At 62.1% G+C, this 22,522-nt stretch overlaps 1 protein-coding gene across 3 annotated transcripts in view; it reads left to right on the top strand.

Moving 5' to 3' along the window:
• GRAMD4 (GRAM domain containing 4) overlaps positions 1 to 22,522 on the top strand; it is a 74,320-nt gene that overhangs the window by 44,933 nt on the left and 6,865 nt on the right. For all 3 annotated transcript variants that reach the window (XR_008664932.1, XM_055329039.1, XM_055329038.1), the window contains exons 4-14: positions 10,931 to 11,051; positions 13,863 to 13,924; positions 15,499 to 15,631; positions 15,747 to 15,772; positions 16,265 to 16,356; positions 17,695 to 17,786; positions 18,728 to 18,776; positions 19,802 to 19,873; positions 20,698 to 20,741; positions 20,812 to 20,921; positions 22,202 to 22,356. Coding sequence is in view for 2 of the 3 variants with exons in the window: in XM_055329039.1 (XP_055185014.1) it covers positions 10,931 to 11,051; positions 13,863 to 13,924; positions 15,499 to 15,631; positions 15,747 to 15,772; positions 16,265 to 16,356; positions 17,695 to 17,786; positions 18,728 to 18,776; positions 19,802 to 19,873; positions 20,698 to 20,741; positions 20,812 to 20,921; positions 22,202 to 22,356 (956 nt within the window). In the remaining variant the exon portion in view is untranslated. The remainder of the gene's footprint in view (positions 1 to 10,930; positions 11,052 to 13,862; positions 13,925 to 15,498; positions 15,632 to 15,746; positions 15,773 to 16,264; positions 16,357 to 17,694; positions 17,787 to 18,727; positions 18,777 to 19,801; positions 19,874 to 20,697; positions 20,742 to 20,811; positions 20,922 to 22,201; positions 22,357 to 22,522) is intronic.

The following is a 22,522-nucleotide window of genomic DNA, read 5'->3' as shown; positions in this document are numbered from 1 at the left end:
GCATCATACATTTTCTTTTGGCCCGAAATGCGCTTCAGTGGCTGCTGCTCTCTGAGCTCCCGGGCGCCGTGTGCTGTGGGTTCTGTGCAGCTGCCCAGCTGCTGCTGGGTGCAGGCCCTGGGACAGGAGGTTAGGAGGTTCCCCAGCAGCAGGAACAGCATGCACAGGCTCTCCCAGAATGTGACTTGGCGTGGAATTTGGATCTTGGAGGAAATGCTCGTGGGGCCTTGGGCCGGGAGCTTCTTGGTAGCCAGGCTGAGCCTGAGGCTCCCCTACCTGTGTGCAGGTTTTGTGGGGCCGAGCTGTTTCTCCTTCCTGGGTTGACGTGAAGGCCTGTGGAAGCCTCCCTGGCCATGCTGGAGGATGCTCTCCCAGGGGCCACACCCTGGGGTCTTGTGCCCTTGGGGTAGGGACCATCCTCACTGGGCCACCGAGACCTACCCAGTGCCAGGTGCGTCTGGGTTCCCTGAGGACGCAAATGGGCACATGGTAGCTCTTGCAGGGCCTTCCCCGGGGAGAGGGTCCCCTATGCTCCTGCAGGCTCCCCTTCCTGCTCCGATACACGGCGGGTCAGCGTGGCTCTCTGTTACCATGCGAGAGGCTTTCTTAGAGAAGCTGCTCAGGGAGGCGAGCTGGTCCACTGCTGTGGCCTGAAGCAGCTCTCTGAGTGTCTAGACACAACAGAAGGACCTTGGAGGGAAGGGAAGTTTCTGAGCAGCCAGTGTGGGTGCCTCAAGTGAGAGTTTTCTCACCCACAAAGTCATCTACAAACAGAAGGGCCTGGGGAGCTGCCCGCTGCCTGCTGCTCGGGGGCCGAGGGGGTGTCCAAATGAGATGAGGCGGAGGTGAGACCTGCTGGCGGCAGGGTTAGGTGTGGGGCTGGTCAGATAGCGGATCGGGGCCTGCAGATGCCTGTCTGGAGTCTGGCTTTTTGTTTGTTTGACTTACCTCCTGCTGTTGATTTGGTGATGTTAAGCTGATTAACAGAGGTGAGACTGGGTGTGCTTATCAGGTAGGATTCATCTAGGAAGAAATGGAATTGGCCCCTAAGAAAAAAATGACTTGTCTGACCCACCAGGCAGGCCAGGATTCCATATTTCCAGATCCCCTCCATTGCCCGGTGAGACTCTGCCCCTTAATTATTCATTATGGATGTTGGGCCTGGCCCCTCGTGGAGCTCACCACCCCGGTCTGTGTTGTCCTGGGGCCTAGCCAAGCGTCCCACCTGCCCGGCTCATGCTTCAGAGGAGAGACCCTGGGTCCTGCCAGGGCTGGGCCTGCTCCCTGGGACCCAGGGCTGCGGGAGTCTTGGGCTGAGGGGTGAAGTTGGGGAGGAAGCTCTAACTCGCCTACTGTTGTGTTATTTTGATGGCTCCGTGTCTGGCAGTGTCATCTGACAGGCCCTTTGGAAGATGACAGGCTTGAGGTCTATGGGGAGTGTTAAGTCAGGAGCTCTAGGACCTCTCTCGTTGATGCTCCACCCCACTGAACACCTCACCAGCTCCCTGGGCCGGGAGAAAGGTGGAAGATGAGATCCCCACTTACAGGTGGCACAGCTGAGCCTCCTGGGTATACAGTGCAGAGAGAACCTGCCGGGGTGGCATGGCTTCCCCATCCTCTGCCACCTACTGGGGTAGTCCCCTCCTGCTGGGACCCTCCTCAGTGTGGATGAGGCCAAATTGGCAGAGATGGGCTGTCCTTGACGTGGGGTTGCTCCAACTTTCCAGCCCTTGAAGGGACTCTTACTTATGCACATTTCATCTCTTGTACTGAGCTAGGTTCTAGCTGCTGCCTTATCTATGGATTCCCACAGCTTAGGCCTGTGGTCAGGCAGCTGTGAGTGCTCAGTGCACATCTGAGCGGATGTTATCTATGGGTGGATGAGTCAGTGGTAGGCGGGTGGGTGGGTGAGTGGATGGATGGGTCTGTGAGTGGTTGAGTAGGTAGGTGGGTGGATGGATAGATCAATGGTAGGTGGGTGGGTGGGTGGGTGAGTGGATGGATGGATGGATGGAGAGATGAGTCAGTGAGTGGGTGGGTGCCTGGATAGGTCAGTGGGTGAGTGGATGGATAGATGGGTCTATGAGTGGGTAAGTAGGTAGGTGGGTAGATGGATAGATCAATGGGTGGGTGGATGGATGGTTGGATGATTAGATGGATGTTTGGATGGATAGATGGATGGGTGGATAGATGAGTCAGTGAGTGGGTGGGTGGATGGATAGGTGGGTGGGTGGTTGGATGGATGGATCGGTGGGTGAATGGGTCAATGAGTGGGTGAGTGGATGGGTGGGCCGATGGATGGATAGATGGGTAAGTGAGCAGGTAGATGGGTAGATGGATGGATAGGTGGGTCCATGGATAGGTGAGTAGATGGATGGATGCACAAATGGACTGTTCCTTCTACTACACCTTTTTTTTCTAAGATTTTTATTTATTTATTCATGAGAGACACAGAGAGAATGAGAGGGAGAGAAAGAAGCAGGCTCCATGCAGGAAGCCCGACATGGGACTCGATCCTGGGTCTCCAGGATCAGGCCCCTGGGCCAAAGGCAGCGCCAAGCCGCTGAGCCACCCGGGCTGCCCTACTACACGTGTTTTTGTACATCCTTCAAGATCCCACTGGGTACCTACCAGAACTCTGGTATTCTAGATGCATCTTTCCTTGGCTCCCATCCTGTCTGGTGTTTGGTCTCTAAGTACGTGTTTTGTATGTGCCTCATTTGCTTCCTGGTACATCTCACCTTGCTGGGGAGTGGCGTCCCTGGCTGCCCCCACCCCGGTGCTGTGTGGGGAGCAGGTGCTTAGCACATAGCCCATTGCTCAGGGGACGGACTGGGACCCGGAGGGCTCAGCTGCTGGCACTTATGTGCTGTGTTGGAAAGAGAGAGGGACCATGGATGGGAGGACTGGGTGCTCATACATTCTTTGTTTCAGAACTGGGCCTAGGGTCCCAGAGCCCAGACCGCAGGTAGCCCAATGAAGCACATCATTTCCAACTAAAGGGCTGTCAGTTCCGGAGAGACCGCTCTTCTGGGTCAAAACACTGGCTCGGATCCTATTTCTTATTCTTTTACATGGAGAAAATTTTAACACACTAGTTGTTCACCCAGACCCCCGGTCAGTTTCCTAAGACACACCTAAAACACCGTGATAGGCCGGTGTCCCCAGCAGCCCTTCCCGATGGGGTAAGATGTTTGAGACGGTGCTGCTTGCAGATTATCGGAGGGCATGGCTGTTGATGGCTTGTAGTGGTGAGAAGCCCAGCAGTGAGCGAAGCCAACGTCAGTCAGGAGGTTTGACCATAAAGGCAAGGCATTGCTCAGCATGAACGGTTTTTCTCCAACGAGAGGCTGAGGGAAGGGGAGGGAGTTGTAGTGGGTGATTCTTCGCTGGTCATCGAAAGTCAAGGTGTATCCTTGGCTTAGAACCTGACTTGTCACAGTGGGGAGCACACTGTTCTAGCTTCTGAAAGGTCCCCAGTGATGGGCAGAGGGGTGAATTGGGCTGGCAGGCTGCAGGCTGGGCAGTGCAGGTGGCAGCTGAGGAGGGAGGTGAGGGGGCGGAGCCTGGGGCCCCAGGTGTGCGGGCTGCCTACCTGGCCAGGTGGCAGGAACATCTTAGCTTTTCCAGTGGTCTCTGTGTTTGCAGGCCCGGCCGGTGGGAAGGAGTTTTATTTAAGGATTGTCACTTGATTTTTATTTTTGGCTGTGGCTGGGCCTGTTGAATTATGTGCCAAGAGGACTCCTGCTTGAGAGCTCTACTTTTACAGATTTAAAAATAGCCTGGAAGCTGGTTCCTTCCTCCTGGTGACTTCCCTGGAGGCTGGGGTGCTGGGTTGGGCTGGGGCCCATGCTGTCTGGCTGCACGGTGGGCATGAGCCAGGGTGTCCTGTGTTTCTCCCTCCAAGACAGGGTGGTGGTGGGCTGTGGGGAGGAGGCTCCCGGAGTCACGGGTCCGCAGGCCGGCCCTGCCCCTGCCCTGCTCTCAGACTGGGGCTGAAACCACGTGGGCGAGGACTGCACAAAACGCTTTGCCACAGCGTGCTGCTGTCTCCCTCCTCGCGGGGCCCCGTGTCTGTAGCCCGTTTGCCTCGTCCCTTTGAAAACAGCGGCCAGCCGCCTCTGTGTGGACGCGGGCTGCAAGCATGACCAGACCGTCTTTTCCTTGTCAGGGTTCTGGAAATGACCAGACCGTCTTTTCCTTGTCAGGGTTCTGGAAAGTTCGTCTGTGAGTGGGAGCTGGCTTGTTGGGAACCTGGGCATTTTGGACAAGGAAACCAAGCCTTATTAGAAACTCAACATGAGGGCACCTGGGGTCTCAGTCGGTTGAGTGGTTGAGCATCCGACTCTTGATTGCAGCCCCGGTCGTGATCTCAGGGTCCTAGGATGGAGCCCTGAGTCCGGCTCCATACCCAGTGGCATGGGGACTGCTTGTCCCACTTTCTCCCTCTCTGCCCCTTCCTCCCAACACACGCCTGTGTCCCCTTTCTTTCTCTCTCTCTAAAATGAATAAACAGGCAGACCGGGTGGCTCAGCGGTTTAGACCTGCCTTCAGCCTGGGGTGTGATCCTGGAGACCCGGGATCGAGTCCCGCGTCGGGCTCCCTGCATGGAGCCTGCTTCTCCCTCTGCCTGTGTCTCTGCCTCTCTCTCTGTCTCTCATTAATAAGTTAAAAAACCTTTTAAAAAAAATAAGTTAAATAAAATAAAATGAATAAGCAGGGGCGCCCAGGGGGCTCAGTTGGTGAAGCGTCTGCTGTTGGCTCAGGTCATGATCTCAGGGTCCCCGGATCGAGTCCTGCATTGGGCTCCCTGCTCAGCGGAGAGTCTGCATCTCCTTCTGTCCCTCCCTCATCATGCTCTCTGTCTCTTTTTCTCATTCAAATATTTAAACTCTTTAAAAAACACACGAAATTAATAGATAAAATCTTTAAAAAAAAAAAAAAGAAAAGAAAAGTTCATACAGACCGTGGACATCCTGTGGGTCCAAGGCTCCCTCTGGGCTCACGGCATCCCTGCCCCCTCCCCACCGCCCAGCCTGCAGCCCAGCTGCTCTGGTGGGACGTGGGTGGCGACAGGCGGCATGCCTGGGGAGCCGCCCTGGTTTCCCTCGGGGGCACCCACCTGGCGGCCTCGCTTTGCTCTTGTGGGAGTGACCTCGTGGCTCATGTGGGGGACCTCAGGGAGGGAACAGATCAACCACGGTGCTGACTGCTCTCTTGCTATGCCCTCGGGTCCTAGAAGGTTCAGGGGCTCAGGCTCTCCCCGGGTGGCCATTCTGCCCTCCCTGGCTCCCACAGGCCCTCTCTGCCCCCCCGGCCGCCCGTGCCAGGTCAGCACATACGGGGGCCCAGGAGGTCCTGCTGTGAGACCGGGGGCCCCGCACGCTGGCCGCGAGTGTCCAGGCCCAGGGCCCGGGCTCCGCAGGGCAATGGCTGACGACCACCTGGCTCTGGGGTCAGAGCGTCGGGGCAGGAGTGGCTGAGGGGAGCCTCCTAGGTCAAAGGCGGCTGCCTCAGGCCGTGCAGCTCCCTGTCCCACCCCCATCCTGTCCCCATCTATGTCCCATCCCTGTCCTGCCCCATCCCTGTCTCTGTCCTGTCCCCATCCCATCTCCGTCCCATTCCTATCCCATCCCTGTCCCATCTCTGTCCCTGTCCTGTCCCTGTCCCTGTCTCCATCCCTGTCCCTGTCCTTGTCCTGTCCCTGTCCCATCCCCGTCCCCGTGGGAGGTTGGGCAGGAAGTGCCACCTTTTGAACGACTAGCTCAGCAGTTTCCGTTCAGCAGGAAATCGGCCCTCCTGGTTCTGTCTCAGGGGGGTGGAGGGTGGAGAGGAGGATCGATGGCCTTTGTGTTGCCTAGGCCAGTGCTGTGCCACCGTGAGTGACCTCCGTATGTCACCGGGAGGGGAGTGGGCGGCACACCCACTGCTGGTGGGATCATGGCTCCAGGCTCCGTTCCAGGCGCCGGGTGGGGGGAAAGGCGCTGGCCGCGCGGGAGCCCAAGCTTACAGAAGGGAAACGGCCCCAACGTACTGGGTGGTTCCATTCATCAAGCTGTGGTTGTGCCACCAGCAAAGGAGGCCCCGGAAGAGGTGCGCATCCCCTCGCCTCCTCGCCAGGAAGCGGCCCAGCACGTCTGCGGGGCTGCGAGAGGCCGCCCTGGCCAGTGGGGGCACTTCATGGCCCAGGTCTTGGGGTGAGGGGGTGAGGGGGTAAGGAGGTGAGAGGGCGAGAGGGTGAGAGGGTGAGGAAGCGAGGGAGTGAGGGGGTGAGAGGGCGAGGGGGTGAGAGGGTGAGAGGGCGAGGGGGTGAGGGGGTTAGGGGCTGAGGCCCGGAACGTGGGGCTGGCGTGCCCGCCGTACAGGGCGTGGACGTCCTCTCGATGCCGGTGGCTTGGTGTTGGGGTGTCCTCGCTGCCCCGCTCGGGGCCAGGCCTTGTGCTCTCGCTGCCGGTGTGTCATGTGAGAACCTGCCACGGCGTCCTCCCTCACCTGCTGTTGGGTCACCTGTCTTCACCGGCTCTCCTGGAGGCCGGCCGGGCCCTGGGCTGTCACCGACAGCGAGACAGCTGGGGCTGTGGGCCCGAGTTGGGGGCTCCTGCAGGTGGACGTAGACTTAGACATGGCGTCGACAGCGGTCGTGTTTGCTGAGCCTGTCCCTGTGGACCTGTGTCACCTCTAGGAATCCCCGTCTAGCACCCCGAGGAGGACCCATGATAGAGCAAGATCCACGAGCAAATGTGACGAGGGGCCATGTTCAGTTTGTGGGGAGTATCAGGGAGGTTACTCGGGGAAGCGGCGACTTTGGGACTGAGAGGCGGGGAGGGGGCACCAGCACGTGCAAAGGTCCTGGGGCAGGGGCAGACTGAGCGTCTGCAGACCTAGAAGGAGGTCCTGGCGGCTTGAACCCAAAGAGCAAGGATGAGGGAAGCGCAGGGGGAGAGGCAGCCGGCGAGGTGCAGTGGGGACATTTGCGGGGTGCTTGGATCTTATCACAAGGCCCTGCCAACTTTTAGGCAAGACAGTAGCAGGTCCTGACTCATTCTGACTTAGGCTTTCAGGGGAACCCCTGACTGCGGTTTAGAGCCAGACTGGAGGGGGTAAGGGGGCCAGTTAGGGACCAGGGTGGGAGCGGAGACCAGCAGAATGCCTGGGATTGGGGTCCTGGCAGGAAGTCCAGGGTGTGGTAGTGGCATGGGTCCCCTGGGCCATAGCCTGGCCTGGCTGGTACCACGAGGGACGCAGGGGCACGCAGCTCGCCGGCAAGGACCCTGCCCTCCTGTCACCTGGCTCACTGGCTGCCCTGCCCTTGCCACCCCTCCTCTCAGAGCTCCCTTTACACGACCCCTTTAGGAACCGTGTTCTGTGCCCCAAAGGGGGGGGTCACAAGGCCTAGGTCTTTGCCCCAGGATGGAGGGGATCTCGGGGGGAAACAGTGGCTGTGGGAGCTGGGGGACAGCTCCCCATGGCCTTGGCGTGTCCTCCAGGCCCCCATGTTGGGGAGGACCTTCTCCCAGAGAGTCGCGGTGGGAGGGGCCTGGGGGGCAGACAGTGTATGGGAGGATGCTAGGGTGCAGGCGCCTGCAGTGGGGTGGACCCTGGCAGGGTAGACACACGGGACAGCCCTGAGCGCGCCGGTATTTACTGGGCCAGTGGGCCCTGGCACGCCGCAAGCCTGAGTGCTTCTCACTGGTGGAGGCGAACTCCAGAAATCCAGCGAGCCACGGGCTCCCCAGGCAGGAGGTGTGGCCACGGCCGAACACACGGGCTCTTGGGGCAGGAGGGTCTTCTGACCTTGGGCCTCGCGACCCCCCACCCCCTGTGTGCCGTCGGGAGGGGCTGCCCTGCTGCTCACGCACACTCGTGCTGTGAGCCCGTCTGCGTCTGGGGCCTCCGGCTGTCACACTGACCTTGGCCTGAATTTGGGGGGTTCAGGTCTGAGGAGGCAGCCAGGACCAGAAAGGAAGCTGCCACCCACCCCAAGCACCTCCCTGCCCCCCCACCCCCCCCCCCCGGCTGAGAGAAGGTTCCACCAGCAGGGCTTCCATCCAGGTCGGCTGTCCTTACTGTCTGTGTCCCCGAGAGGGTGGGCCTTTGTTTGGGTTGCTTCTTCATCACAAGTGTCCTGGTGCCCGAGGCTGTGTGGCCCTTGCGTGCGGGACACACCTCTACCCAGGAGACCGTGGCCACCTGGGCTCCTGATCGCTCTGCTTCGGTCCTGCCCAGGCCCCAGCGGGCCCCAATCTCAGCAGATTTGTTTGGCGACTTTAACTGTCTGCTAAAGAGGGGAAATGGGATCACCAGCTTCCAGCAGCTGCTGTGGAGGAGGCTGATCCACAGTGTTGGCCCTCGGCAGCCCTGCCAGCCTGGAGAGGCGTCTGTGCGGGGTGTATTCTCCATGGGGGCTCATGGCTGGGCCACGGCACGTGTCGGGGGCTGCTGTGGCCCATCCCCGCAGCACCTGCCTCTCCCTGCAGAGCGGTCGGTGTGTCTCACTGGGTACCCGTGTCCTACTGGGACATGGGGGCCAAGTCCAGCCCAGCGAGGTAGCAGTTTCTCTGCCCATCACGCCTTCATGGTCATCTGTTCCCAGGGGGTGGTGACCCTTCTAGGATGAGAACTCCGAAAAGTCAGGGCTGACATCCAGGCAGTGTGGGAGGGGCATGAGCTCCATGACTTCGTGGGGCTGTGGCAAGAGCGGGGTCCGCTGCGTGCCCGGTTTAGAAACAAGGCAGAGCCATTCCCCTTGTGACTTGGGTCTCCATCTGCAGGAACCTTGGGCCCAAGGGACATGGCCTAGGATGTCTAGATGGACACAGTTGCATTTTATTGTGATACAAGCGTTCGGTAATAGGGTTTGCACAGGACTTGGCATAGTCCTTGAGAATTGAAAAAGTTGTCTGAAGCCAGTTGTCATTCCCCAAATGTTTGTGGGGTGACTGAGTTGGGAGGTCACGCTGCAGGGCAGCGAAGGACTTGCCTGCGAGGCCAGCCGGGGTCCTGTGCCCCTGGGTGGTGCCCACAGGCCAGGGCTTGCTTCCCAGGAGCAGTGCAGAAGGCAGGGCCCCGGTGGTTGGTGCTCCCTCCAGGTCAGCTGCTCGGTCAGAGCCTGGAGCTGCGCGCGGGCCACATAAAAGCTCCGCGGCATAGTGTGTGCACGTGGACTCTGCAGTGCGGACCGGCTGCAGGGTGAGCCGGAGGCCTGGCCCAGCCGCGCGCTCACACCCAAGGAAGGCTGAAGCTGGGTGGGCAGCCACCTGTCAGCAGGTGTCCCGCCGAGAGCCTGGCTGGAGCCAGCCCACCTGAGCTCACGCCCTGCTGTCTGCTCCCCCCAAATGTGTGCGTTGAAGGCCTCTCCCCCGGTGTCGGCGGGTCAGGAGGTGGGGCTCCCAGGATGGGGTTAGTGTCCTTGAGAGAAGAGGAGGAGACGCCCGAGCCCTCTCTGCCGCATGAGGCCATTGTACAGCGGCTGTCGCCAGGCTCAGGAGGCACCCTGACCCCGGACTCCCAGCCTCCGGAACGGCTGTTGTTCACGCCCCCCAGGCTGTGGTATTTCGTCCTGGCCGCACGAGCTGAGATACACCCTCTCCATCACACACGGTCTCAGAAGCGGGAGGCCGCGTCTGTGTAGATGCTTGCAGGGGGTCACCCCCGGGGGATGGGGCAGGATGGAGACAATTGAAGGCCCGGGGGGCCTGTGGGGTCTGAAGTGGGCTGTCTCTGGATCCGCGTGTCCAGCGTGTGCAAATGCCGTGAGGCGCCCACTTAGAATGTGAGCCCCGTGTGGGCTGCATCTGTGGGAGTTCCCTCTTGCCGCTGCACCAGATTTCCACAGACCGAGTGGCTTAAAATAGCGTGTTTATTCTCTTACAGTTCTGGAGGCCAGAAGCCCCAACACAGTGAGGGGCACGTGTTGGCAGGGCTTTGTCCACCCCCCTGAGGCTCTAGGGCGGGGTCTATTTCCTTGACTTGTCTGGCTTCAAGAAGCCGAGAAGCCACCCGTGATCCTGGGCTGCATCCACTACCCTGGAAGCCGCATCCCCGCACCTGCCAGTCTCCTCCCTCCGACCTCTGACCCCTGCCTCCCCTTAGGAGTTTACCTAATGGTGATGATGCAGGGCCGGGGTAACGCAGATACTCCCTGCCCCTCCTGGTCCTTAACTTTCTCACATCTCCAGGGTTGCTTTGTCCACGGAGGGGACATGGTCCCAGGTCCTGGGAGTTAGTCTGGGACCTCTTTGGGGACCATCACTCTGTTTATCACACGCTACGGTTAAAACCACAAGTACGTGGCCGTGGGTTTGCACCACTCCTGGAATTAGGTCCTGCGTCTGGCTCTGCACGCCCCACCCCCCGACTCCTCCCTCAGCTCATGGGCCCTCCTGCCACAGGCTCTTCCCCCAGGAATCTGCCACCTTGCTCTTCATCCCATCTGGTCCTGCTGGGACTGCAGGAGCGCCCCACTGGTCCTCCCACTGTTGCTGTTCTGGGTCAGCGGTGCCCGGGTGGTCTGCCCCCGGCAGGAGCTCTGTTCCGTGGCGGCAGCCTCTAGACCACAGCCAGGGCACGCGCATGTGTCCAGGCCATGTCTGTGGGGTGACCAAGGGCTACCAGGATCCCTTCCTCTGGGGCATCCTGGTGGTGGTGGCGACTTGGCGAGGTGATTTGCACCTGTTTTGTTTAGCAAAGAACTCCTCCCATTGCTTCGCCTCCGCTCTGGCCCCCACCGTGTCAGAAGAGCCCTGGTGACCGGTCGCCCCTGCAGGGCATCCCCCCACGAGAGGGGCAGGCAAGCTGCCATGGCCTGGCCAGCGCAGACAGGGCCCTCTGTCCGAGTGCGCTGGAACCCAAGCCTTCCGTCAGCACTGCTGCCGCCGCAGGGGCAGAGTGGACCGGAGGGCTGCTCACCTGGCAGTTTTCTCCCCCACAGAGGAGGAGCTCCGGAAGCTGAGAGAAGAAACCAACTCAGAGATGCTTCGGCAGGAACTGGACCGGGAGCGGCAGCGGCGGATAGAGCTGGAGCAGAAGGTCCAGGAGGTGCTGAAGGCCAGGTGAGCGGGGGCCCGGGCCCCCCACTGCCCGCTCAGACACTCCCTTGCCCTGGAGCCCCCCACGGGGTCCTGGCGCCCCTTCTCGCGCCATCCCACTGCATGCAGTCACCTCCGGGTTTGCCCGCCACAGATGGTCCCCGTCATCTTGGCAGGGCCCCGCCATCCCGGAGGGTGACAGGCGCCCCCAGCTTCTGGAGGCGCTCTGCTGTGGGATGGAGCCGTCCCTGGTGCATGGCCGCCTCTCGCACCCCACGCCTCTGCCCACAGGAGCTGGGCTGCTGCCTCACGGTGCTGCCAGCGAGAAGCGGGTCCTTCCAGAAGGGTGTTTGTAGGCTCTGAGAGCTGTGCCCCCCCCGTCCCGACAGAACCCCAAGAGGCTCCCTGTCTGTCCACACGGCCTGGCCGACAAGGCCACTGCTGGGACATCCCAGCCAACGCTGCTTTCTCCCGGGGCGGACGAGTGCATTGTTACTGTCGTGTCTGGCTCTGGTTCTAACGACACCTGCACTCTGGGTGCCTCACTGCATGGGGTTCAGTTGGTGGAAAGGAAAAGCCTCCTCCTGTTGCACGGCCAGACGCTGGCTTCCTGTCCTCTCTTCTCTGCTGGTTGTCAGCTCCCAGGAGCTGGTGGCATCTGGTTCTCTTTGGAGGAAGGGTCTTTTGTTTCGGGCTCTGTAGGCGTTTCCGACAACTGCCGTGTGCTTTGTAAGGCCTTGCCTGTCCCTGCAGGGCAGTGTGGCTGTTGTGGGGTCCCTGGGACTCCCGGTGGGGGCCTCAGGCTTGTGAGGGGAGCGACGGGCCCTCCTCTGCCATCCTGCCGTGGCTACGAGGCCGGTGCCCCTTCCTAGACGTTGGCACGTGGGCCTCGACCTGCACTTTACCTGATGTCGAACCTTCTCACGTGGGAATCCGTGGACGTTTTCATTATGGAAAGGGGTACAGCCAGGGACCGACTCAGATGATGCCGAGAGACCCAGGGTGGTTGGAGGTCAGGGAACAGGGCTTTACAAAGGCAATTCAGGCCTGTCCACTCCGGGCTTATCTGGTTGGTCATCGGACATTAGCATAGGTCGTAAGGGTTCACGGTTGTTAGAAACCCAGGTGCCTTTCTTCGGAGTCAGTGAGGTCACATGGCATGTGTGTTTCCCGGAGGCCACTCTGCTCCCTTCCCACCTTCTGTGGAGCGGCAGGTGGGACTGTGTACCCTGAATGTCATGGGCTGGGGTGTCCTGGCTCACTGTCTTCCTTCTCGTCAGTCTGTGTCATCCATCCAGTGCACAGACCAGGATGGGTCTGTATTTGGGGTGATGTGAGGGGGGACAGTTCTGTCCCCCGGGCACCTGCTCCTGTGTCCTTGTGTCTCCATCCCCCCCTCCCCCCGGGGCACCTGTCCATGTCTCCATCCCCTTGGAGTAACAAGCATGGGAGTCCAGAAAGTCCGCACCGGCCACACAGACCCCAGATCTACCTGTGTCCTTCACCTGGGCCCAGGCTTGGGTGGGGGCCTGTGTCAGTGCTTCTCAGGTGAGCTGCGTCTTCCAGAACCTCTGGGCCGGGCAGAGACATCCCGGTCTGGAGGCCATGATGCACACCTGGGAAGGGAAGGCACTGGGCCAGGTCCTGGCATCTCCCACATGCCCTGGGCTCCTCTCCTGTTCCCAGTAAACCCCTGTTTATCGCTGGTAGCTCTGGGCATGGACAGTTGTTCGAGCGACCTGGCCACAGGGAGGGGCGGTCGTGGAGGCCAGGCCCCCTCCTCCGTGACCTGGCTTCCGTCCTGGGGACTCCGCCTCTGTCCTGTGTCTTCCCCATCGTTGCTCCGTGAGGCTGCAGGCCTGGCTCACCCTGCTTGTCTCCCATCCAGCTTGTCATCCTGCCTCCCACAGTAGATGACAGTCCTGGGGTTCAAGCCCGCAGAGCAGGTCAGTTCGTGGGGGTGTGGCGTGAAATCCCACCATGTGAGCAGGGCAGAAACCACCCCCCCATCCCCTGAAGCCAAGGGCAGGCTCAGGCCGGAGGCTCCCAGCTCTGCTCTCTGTCCCGGAAGAGCCCTCTCTGTGCCCCCCCAGATCCTGCAGAGGCTTGCCAGGGGCCACTTTTCCCACATCCTGGGGTCCCTGCTGTACCAAGAGCCCCAGGAGCAGTTAGTGATGCATCAGTGGCCCCGGGGCCAGCACAGAACGAGGCCTGGGCGTCAGCTGTGGAACGAGAGAGGGTGCGGCCTGGCCTGAGGCATGGGGGCAGAGGGCGTGGGGGCTGGGCCAGCTGCATCAGGCTCTGGAGCTGAAAGTCAGATCAATAGTCAGGATCTGGCAGGTGGACAGAAACTCTAGGAGAACCCTGTGAGGCGGGTTGACTGCTGCAGGGGCGGGAAGCCAGGCAGGTGGCTGGCACGGGCCAAGCGGGGACCTGGGCCCAGCTGGCCAGCGCAGGGGTCACCTAGCCTGTGGCCTCGCGCGGTGCTTGCTGGCAAACATCCTTTTAGCAGCAGGCGAGTTAATTGCCATGAGGGCTGTTTATTGTGAACTTAACAGTTGAGAAGCACAGGTGTTAATAGAGGAAAGAGTCGTAGATTCATGAGACATCTTTTATTTGGTTGTCAAAAAGAGCTTTGAAGTGTGTGCCCATCATGCTTTGGGCGTCGTGGCCTGGACGGCACCACAGCCAGCATCGAGCAGGGGCTTCCAGGGGACCCCGCTGGCTAGACCTCGCTTCCGTGCAGCCAGCTCCCGTGAGTGCTCGCGCTTCCTGCAGCCCCGATGCACATGGTGTTGTGGACTAACAGGACTCCTGCTTCTTCTCCCCTCTAAGGACTGAGGAGCAGACGGCTCAGCAGCCTCCGAAGGGGCAGGCCCAGGTCAATAACGGAGCAGGTAAGCCCCCCGGGGTGGCCGGGACGGGTGCTGGGGAGCAGGTGCTCCTCTGCCGGCCTGGCCTGCTCACTCTGGCGTCGGCTCCCCCCGGACCGGCCTGGGTCTCTCCAGTTGTGAGTTGGCGAGCTGTGGTAGCAAACACAGGTCATTAGACAAGACGTGATTTTATTTTCCTGTAAAAATACCACCCGGCACCTGTTCCCACCCGTCCTGATAGAGAAGTGTTGTCATCGTCGTCCCACTGGCTTCTTGGCCACTGACCTGGTGGCCCGGGTCCAGAGCCCGGTGGTCCTGACAAGGGATGAGTGGGGCAGTGGGGTCACCGTGGTCAGGTGTGCCCAGGCCCTCCTGGGTCAGGACCCACAGCCCCGTTCTCTGCACATTTTCTCCCCGCCCTGGGCCGTGTTCTGCATCCTACCCCAGCCTTTGTACTTCCTAAAGCTGCCCTGGGAGGAAACTGGATTTTCTGCCCATCTCCCTAAGGGTCCAACCCGTGCTGGGCCTGGCCCTCCCGTCTCCCAACCTAGGGCCCGTTCCTGCAGGCTGACCACTGGTGGGCACCCTGTCTGCACTGGGACTTCACAGTCACGCCAAAAGGGTCTCAGGGTTAAGCCTGTCACATGCACACCTGAGGAAATGGGGACCCCCAGGGGGAAGCCTTTGCCTGGGGCACGCGTCCTGCCTTCCAGAGGGGAAGAGGGCCCCTTCCCGGGGACTCTGGTGCAGGACAGGCTGGCAGGCCAGTCCAGGTACAGGATTGGCTGCTGTGCCCTTGGCGAGCGTCAGGGAAGTGGTGGGCGGGAAGACCCCAACTCTCCGGGTCCCCAGGCCCATGGCCTTCTGGGGTGGTGGTCACAGGGGCGGTGGGAGGTGGGGACGGGTGTGCAGCGGGGGCGGCCGGCGGCGGAGGGGGTCCTGGCCTGAAGGTGTCTGCTCAGGCAGCGAGCCCGGCCTAGACATGGGGGGCGGCCAACCACAGCCCTCCGTCTGACTTCACGTTTTTAAAAATATTTTTACATTTTTAAATGGTTGGAAAAAATGGAAAGGGTGTAGATGTCGCATTCCAGCACCCGTAGTGTGGTTTCACGGGAGCGCGGGCGGGAGGGTACATGTCGCATGCCCTCCGCTGCCCCGCAGCGTCACGGTGGCTGTTTGGCCGCTACCCGGCGTGCGCTGCGGGTGTCCAGGTAGGGTGAGCAGCCCCCGCCCCGCAAGCTCCACTTCTCCAGGCCTGCAGCCCTGGACCCCAAACCCCGACCCTCAGAGCCCTGGGGCGCCCGCCTAGCCCTCCCTACGGTGGGGGGACAGCGCCCCCTGCGGGCGACTCTCTTCCCTGTGGAGCATTCGCCTGCGGTTTCCTCCGGGTTTGCTGAGGCTGTGACGTGGGTCCCTCGGAGACGGTCTTGGGCCCGTGAGCCGAGGCCGCCTCCTTCCCTGGGGCCCCCACCAGGACACAGCTAGGTGGCTGCGAAAGCGGGCCGGGCTCGGTCAGCACGCCCTCGCGAGTGTTCATGCCCCTCCGTGGGGGTTCCTTGCACCCCCACCCGGCCTCACCGGGACCCCTGTCCCCTCAGACCGGCGCAGCCAGGGGCTGTGCCCCCGTGTCCAGAAGTGGTTCTACGAGAAGTTTGGGGAGTACATGGAGGACTTCCGGTTCCAGCCCGAGGAGAGCACCGTGGAGACCGAGGAGCCCCTCAGCGCCCGGAGGTGGGGGTCCTCACGGAGGTGGGGGCTGGCCTGGGGGGCAGCGGGGCTCTGCGGTGGGGGTGTCGGGGACGCGGGCACCCAGGGCCTGGCCCTCACCTCTCCTCCTCTCTCTTAGGTTGACGGAAAACATGAGACGACTAAGTGAGTACCTGGCGCGTCTGTGACACCGTCTGTGAGCACCTGTGTGTGGCTGGGGGGCAGGAGTGCTCAGAAGGACGTTCCCCGGGAGTGCCCGAGGGAGGAGGCTGCGTGGGAGGCGTGTCTGGGCCCCACCATGTCCACCCGGCCCAGGTCGGGTTGGGGCCAGCTCTGCCCACCCGGCCCCAAGCGGGGGGCGCAGTTTCCCTCCAGGCCTAGAACCCCCCCTGAAAAGTGGTGGCTCCCCAGATGCTTGCCAGTGCCCAGGCGATGCCACCCTCAGCTGCCCCTTTCTCCCGCCTGGCACAGGCCGAGGGGACGGGAGTGGACAGCTGATGCGCCCCTGGGGACAGTGGATGGTGTGCAGCACCGCAGCGGCCGAGGAGCGCCAGCAGAGGCCCCTGAGTCCTCTGGGGCTCCCTCCCCACGCAGCTGCCCGCCTGCCCTCCCGGGTGTGCCTGAGTGCTGGCCTCACCCGGTCTGTTGTGTCCCCAGAGCGCGGCGCCAAGCCCGTCACCAGCTTCGTGAAGAACCTCTCTGCCTTATCCGACTGGTACTCCGTCTACACGTCTGCCATCGCCTTCACCGTGAGTGCCCCTGGCGCGGTGGGCATGTTCTGCTAACCTCCAGGCAGCCGGCCGGCACCCCTGAGGCTTCCCTAGGGACACATGTCCGTGGCTCCCATCTGTAAAGTGGGTGCCGTGTTGCTGCCCAGCCATGGGGTCGCTGCAAGGATCAGGTGAGGGCGTCAGGGGCGCCCGGGGCCGGCCCGTGAGTGCACAGATGTCTCACAGCGTTCTCAGGCACAGGCCTCTATCGGCACTTCCATCTGCCTTTCTGGACAAGTCAGGGAAGAGGATGGTGGGGTGGCTTGTCTGCCCAGGGGGCCCCAGGCTCCTCCCACTGGGTACCTGGGGGTGGTTCCTGGCAAACACCAGTGCCTGGGGGGCCAAGCTGGGCCTCTGCGAACCCCTAGGCCTGGGGAAGAGCAGGAGAGCACGGGTCTGGCCCGGGGGTGTGGTTTAGGGAAGATGGACCGGCCGCTCTGCCTGCATTGTCCTGTGACAGCCATCCCCGGCCCCACTCGAGGAGACCCCCTCATCACTGGGAGGAGGACATAGGCCACCCACCTGGCTGCCAGGCCCCGAGGCCAGATGGGGCGGCCACAGCTCCCCGAGTCCCTACCTCTGCATTCCGGAGGACTCTGAGACCACCTGGTGCCAGCCCCAGGGGAGATGGGCATCTTGCACACTTACAGAACACAGGATCCTGTGGCAGGGCCCTAGCCCACCTTCACCCTTCACGAGCCCTTGGCCCCCTGTGGCCTCTGGGGCCTTGGTCCTGCCTGTCCTCACCAGGAGAGCGCCTGCCATTCAGACCCACCTTCGAGGCCTCTGCCCAAACCCCATGGCGTTCCATCCTCTGCCCCTCCTGAGCATCTGCTCTGTGCTGGCAGCTCTGTGCCAGGCCCAGGCGGGAGCAGAGGGAAGGGGCCCGAGTGGCACTTTGCCTGGCACGTGGCACGCCGTGGGTTCTCAGCCACTTGCCGGTCACCTCGCTTGGCTGTGATGAGTCCTGGTGCTGCTGCGAGCTCAGGGGAACCATGCCTGGGGCTGGAGGACCTCTGTGTGGTCAGCTCTCCTCTGTCCGTCCCAGGCCACATCCAGCAGCTGCTGCCCTAGGACGTCCCCCTCCCTACACACCCAGAGCAGCTTCTCTGTCCCACCGCTGGCGGCCCCTGCTGAGACGGCAGCTCTTCCCAGGGCTTCTCTGTCAGGCACCCCTCCTTTGGGGAGATGCTGGGGCCCTGGGCGCCCCACCTCCCGGCCCGGCTGGCCTGCTGGGCGGAGCGGGGGGGACGGAGGACAGATGGGGCCTGTCAGGTTGCCTGACGGTCTCTCTCCCACCCGCTTTCTGTCCCGCAGGTGTACATGAATGCTGTGTGGCATGGCTGGGCCATTCCCATGTTCCTATTTCTAGCAATTTTGAGGTTATCCCTCAATTACCTCATAGCCAGGTAGGTGAGCTGCTTTGCCGTACGAATGATGCTGTGTCCCTACAGCACGCACAACCCTGGCACACCCGAGCCAGGGCTGCCTCACACCTGCTGTTCTGGGAGGGGTCGTGGGGTGGGCTAGGCTCCCGAGCGCCCAGGAGGATGCTCACCCCCACCTGGTTTTCGGGATCGTGGGAGACAGCAGCGGGTGGTTATCCAGCCCCGCAGTGGCTCCCCCTCTCGATGGCTGGCAGGCACCTGCAGGGGGTCACCGTAGCCACTCCTGTCCAGTGATGGCACCCCGGGGATCATGTTGGAGCTACAGTCTTTCTGCCCTGGGAGGTCCTGGGGGTCAGAGTCTTTGCAGTCACCTGGCCCCGGGCAGCCTGCCCCATCCTTCCTCTGTGCTCTGTGAGCACCCTCCAGGGGGCTGCGTGGGCAACCCCTCGTCCCCAGGTGGCCCCAGCAGCAAACCTCGGCTTCTCAGGAGCCTGAGGAAGGCCTCGCAGTCCAGACTTTAACCACTGCTCAGAGGTTCTCGTTTGCACACACTGGTTTTCCCAGATGCATCTCGGCCTGCTTACGTGGATTCATTTGGAAATGTTATTTGTAAAGAGAAAAACCTTTATGCACTTGGGAAGGGGCGTCAGTGCCCCGACCGGGCATGTAGCTAAAGTACTTGCTGTTACTGCTTTGAGGACTTATTTTGAAAAACCTCTCGTGTCGTCCCTGTGCCCTTTTAAATGTCTCTTCCCCGTCTGGGCCCCCGGAGGAGGGGCCCGTGAGGGTGACCTTGAATGGTCCATTCTGAGAGCCAGGGTTAGGGGTAGCCCTCGTGGTCTTGGCAGCAAACAGCGGGTTTCTGAAGCCCCTGCCCCGTCGGGAGCCCAGGGCTGCAGAGTCCATGTAACCCTCCGACGGCACCAGCTGTTAAAGGCCTGTGACGGTCTCCTCTTTGCCAGGGGCTGGAGGATACAGTGGAGCATCGTGCCTGAAGTGTCTGAACCGGTGGTAAGTTCTGGGAGGGCGAAGGCGTCTGTCTCCACTGCTCAGGCCTCCACCCAATGGCGCTGTGTGGGGAGGCCGGGGTTCCCCGAGGGCCCCAGGTGCGGCTGTGTGGATGCCCTGGGGAGCCCTGCCTGGCAGGTGGAGGTCAGGGAGCAGAGGCCAGCTGCCCCCCCCCCCGCACCCTGTGACCCCCTGCCAGCTGACACCCCGAGTGCCCCTTGCTGGCCCAGGCTTGGCTGCATGGGGAGCAGGCTCCCTGCCCCGGCCTGTCCTGACCCTTCCCAGTGGGGACGTGATACGCTGCAGGGAGGCACCGAGGGGCTCCCTGGACCATAGGACGTGTAGACCGGGATCAGCAAGCTGTGATCACGGCCCTCCGTCTGGTTTTATGACATTTTGTTGACGTATAGCGAAACCCTTTAATTTATGCACTGCTGGGATGCATTGGGGCAGCAGCAGCCGAGCTTAGCAGCCGTGGCACAGCCCACGTGGCACACAGAGCTATGGGCATTTCCTGTCTGGCCCTTACAGAAGAAGCTTGCTGAGCAGAGGAGACTCTGGCCCCCGGGTGGAGCTGCAGGCAGGACCCAAGGGGCGGAGCCCCTGCTGTGCATGCAGGTCCCAGTAGGGGTGTGGGCACAGGGCTGCCCAGGGGGCCCCTTTAGGCGGGGGTCAGGGAGGGAGTCTCAGGAGGCCGCCTGTGCCTGCTGCGGCTCAGCATCCAGGAGGCCCTTGGGAGGTTCTTGTTGAATGAACTCAGGATGAGGTCAGGAACTCCCTTTGCCTCAGTTTCCCTCAGTGCAAAGTGAGAGGGGAGGGCTGCGTGGTTTCTGAAGCTGAGCCATTGAGGCGCGCCTCCCCGCTGCCCGAGGGGGGTGCCACTGCCCCCCCACCCTCCTAGGCCCCAGCGGGGGTCCCCCAGGACAGTGCACCTGTGCTGTGTGGGGGCAGTAGAGGGACCTGCTCCTGGGGCTGGGAGGCCTCTGAGCTGTTGAACTCTGGTGGAAACTCTCTCCCTTTGGCTGCAGGAACCTCCGAAGGAAGACCTGACCGTGTCTGAGAAGTTCCAGCTCGTGCTGGATGTTGCCCAGAAAGCCCAGGTACTGCTCTGGGGCCCGGCCTGGGGGCGTCTCTGGACCTGCCGTACCCGTAGGGTCCCCTGGCCCCCCAGGACCCAGGCCTGTCTGGTGTCAGCTGACCTGCCATCAGCTGTTTTTTTGTTTTTTTTGGGTCTGTTTCCTTTAAAAAAATAACAATAATACTAGCACTACCCCAACAGCTGACTGGTTTATACATTACTACAGGCCAGAGGGCGGGAGGGCGGAGGCGGGGAGGGGCAAAGACTCCATAAATAAGAGGCAGGTCCCAGACCCGCAATTTGTCAACATTTCTTAAATAGGCGCATTATTTAAATCTTATGTACGATGAGAATCACTTTGCATAACAATGGCGAGGACACAGGATGGTGTGCGATGACATGTCTGGATTTTCTCCTGGGGGGGGGCTCTCTGCGGAGCCTCTGAGGAAGGACACGTCCTTCCTTGGCCCGCGAGGCCCATCGAGGTCCTGTGACAGTGGTGGCATTAGGGTTGACTTTTCCCACACAGCGTTAAACACAAAGGCAAAGAAAATCCACAAAGGGTCCCCCCTCCCCGAGCCCCCCGCCCCCCCACCCCCTCCCCCAACCCGCTGATGCTCCTCTGGTTGCTACAAAGTCCATTTTAGACCAGGTCCCGATGGGCGGGCGGGTGCCCTGGAGGTGGGGGTCCTGCCGCAGCTCCTGGGAGGGACGCAGCCCTGGTCCACCGGCGGTGAGTGGCTGGGCCGGCCGTCGGGGCTCTGTGTCCCCCCACTGTCGCTGTGTGGACTCACGTGTGGACCGCGGCCCGCCCGGGCTGAGTGACCGCCGTGCTTGTCCTCACAGAACCTCTTTGGCAAGATGGCTGACATCCTGGAGAAGATCAAGAAGTGAGTCACGGCCCCCAGCTGGGTGTGGGGGTGCGGCCCCGTCCCCCGCTGACCCCGCTCTCCCTTCCAGCCTGTTCATGTGGGTCCAGCCTGAGATCACGCAAAAGCTGTATGTGGCGCTGTGGGCCGCCTTCCTCGCCTCCTGCTTCTTCCCCTACCGCCTCGTGGGACTGGCCGTGGGTAAGGAGGCGCCTGGGGGGAGTGAGGTGTGTGGGGTGGCGAGGTGTTGGGGGGAGTGACGCTGTGGGGGGCACCAGCCTACATCCCACCAGCCTGTCTGCGGGGCACACATTCCTCCCAGAGGCCCGCTGTTGGCACTCGCTGGCGATCCTCACCTTTAAACTCAGGAGAAATGCAACCCATCACAATGTTAGAGACATTAGAGTCGTGTGATGATGGTTCCTTAAAACAAGCTCACCCTGTGCTCCCATCCCTTCTCCCTCTCCCCTCCCTCCTCCCTGCAGCAGGGGAGCTGGGAGGTGTGGGCTGTGAGGGGTCAGGTGGATGGAGGAGTGCTGGAGGGCAGGAGAGGCCACGGGGGCAGTGGATGGGGCAGAGGATGCAGAGGATGAGGTTTCCTTCCAGAGCCTGCCGGCCGGGGTGGAGCACACAGGACCGGAAGTGGGTGGTGGCCGGTCAGGGAGGGTGCAGGGTTTGCCCCCCAGGGCTGGTAGGTGATGTCATCCAGGGAAGCAGGAGGGACACACGGGTGGGGGGGGAGGTTCAGGCTGAGCTCTGGGGCGGGGAGAGGGCAGGATTCAGGGGGCCCCTGGCCATGGGGCCGAGTGCCTCTGCAGGGTGGGGAGGAAGGTGCGGGCAGGTGGAGGCTGCCCCCGACCCCTCAGCCCGCCCACCCCGGGAAGCTGTGTCCCTCCCCAGGCCGGACCCTGATCCCTGACCACCGTGGGGCTGGTGCAGGCACAGGGCCCATCTGCAGTGCATGGTGGGGGTGAGGGTGGGGGGCTGGATCTGCGCTGGGGCGTTGAGCCCGGGGGTCGCACTGTGTGGGGCTGTCCCCACCTGCCGCTGCCCCCAGCATGCAGCCAGGGCCTTGCCGGGACCCCCGGGGCTGGCAGACGGTGCAGCGTTGGGGGAAATGCCCTCAGTGCTGCTTCTTGGGGCGCAGACTGGCACACGAGCTCTCTGATCCGGGCTGAGGGGGGCCACCAGCCGGGACGACCCTAGCCCACCAGGTCAGAGGGAGGCAGGCTGGGGGTGGTCCCCCGTGGGTGGTGACTTAGGGGCTTGTTTGTGAGGTGGTGTGATTGGCAGGAGCTGCCCGCCCCTCCCAGGTGGCGAGACACAGAACAGGACCCCCGTTGGCTGGGTCACCTTGACCCCCTCGCCCCCTGCCCCGCACTGGCCAGCCCTGGGCCCTGGGAGGCCGTCCCTGAACCCTGGCGCTCTGCTCCCTGCGGCCCTGGGCCCGGCTGGATGAGACTGTGGTCTCCTGTCCCCAGGACTCTACGCCGGGATCAAGTTTTTCCTCATCGACTTTATCTTCAAACGCTGCCCGAGACTACGAGCCAAATACGACACCCCATACATCATCTGGAGGAGCCTGCCCACGGACCCACAGCTCAAGGAGCGCTCCAGCGCCGCCGTGTCGCGCCGGGTAGGCTGGCCTCGGGCTGGGGCAGCAGCCACAGGCCCACGCTTGCTGCTCACGGGGCGTGGGGAAGCTGGTGTCTTTCCGATTGGGGGTGGGGGGCTCTCGAGACAGACGCAGGGCAGGAGGGATTCCCCGCTGCCCGGCACTATGGTTTCGGAGGGCCTGGCAG

The sequence above is a fragment of the Nyctereutes procyonoides genome, unplaced genomic scaffold (genome assembly GCF_905146905.1).
Source record: "Nyctereutes procyonoides isolate TBG_1078 unplaced genomic scaffold, NYPRO_anot_genome, whole genome shotgun sequence".
NCBI lineage: Eukaryota > Metazoa > Chordata > Mammalia > Carnivora > Canidae > Nyctereutes > Nyctereutes procyonoides.
The sequence above is the reverse complement of the archived record's forward strand: the minus strand, read 5'-3'. Positions and strand labels throughout refer to the sequence as shown.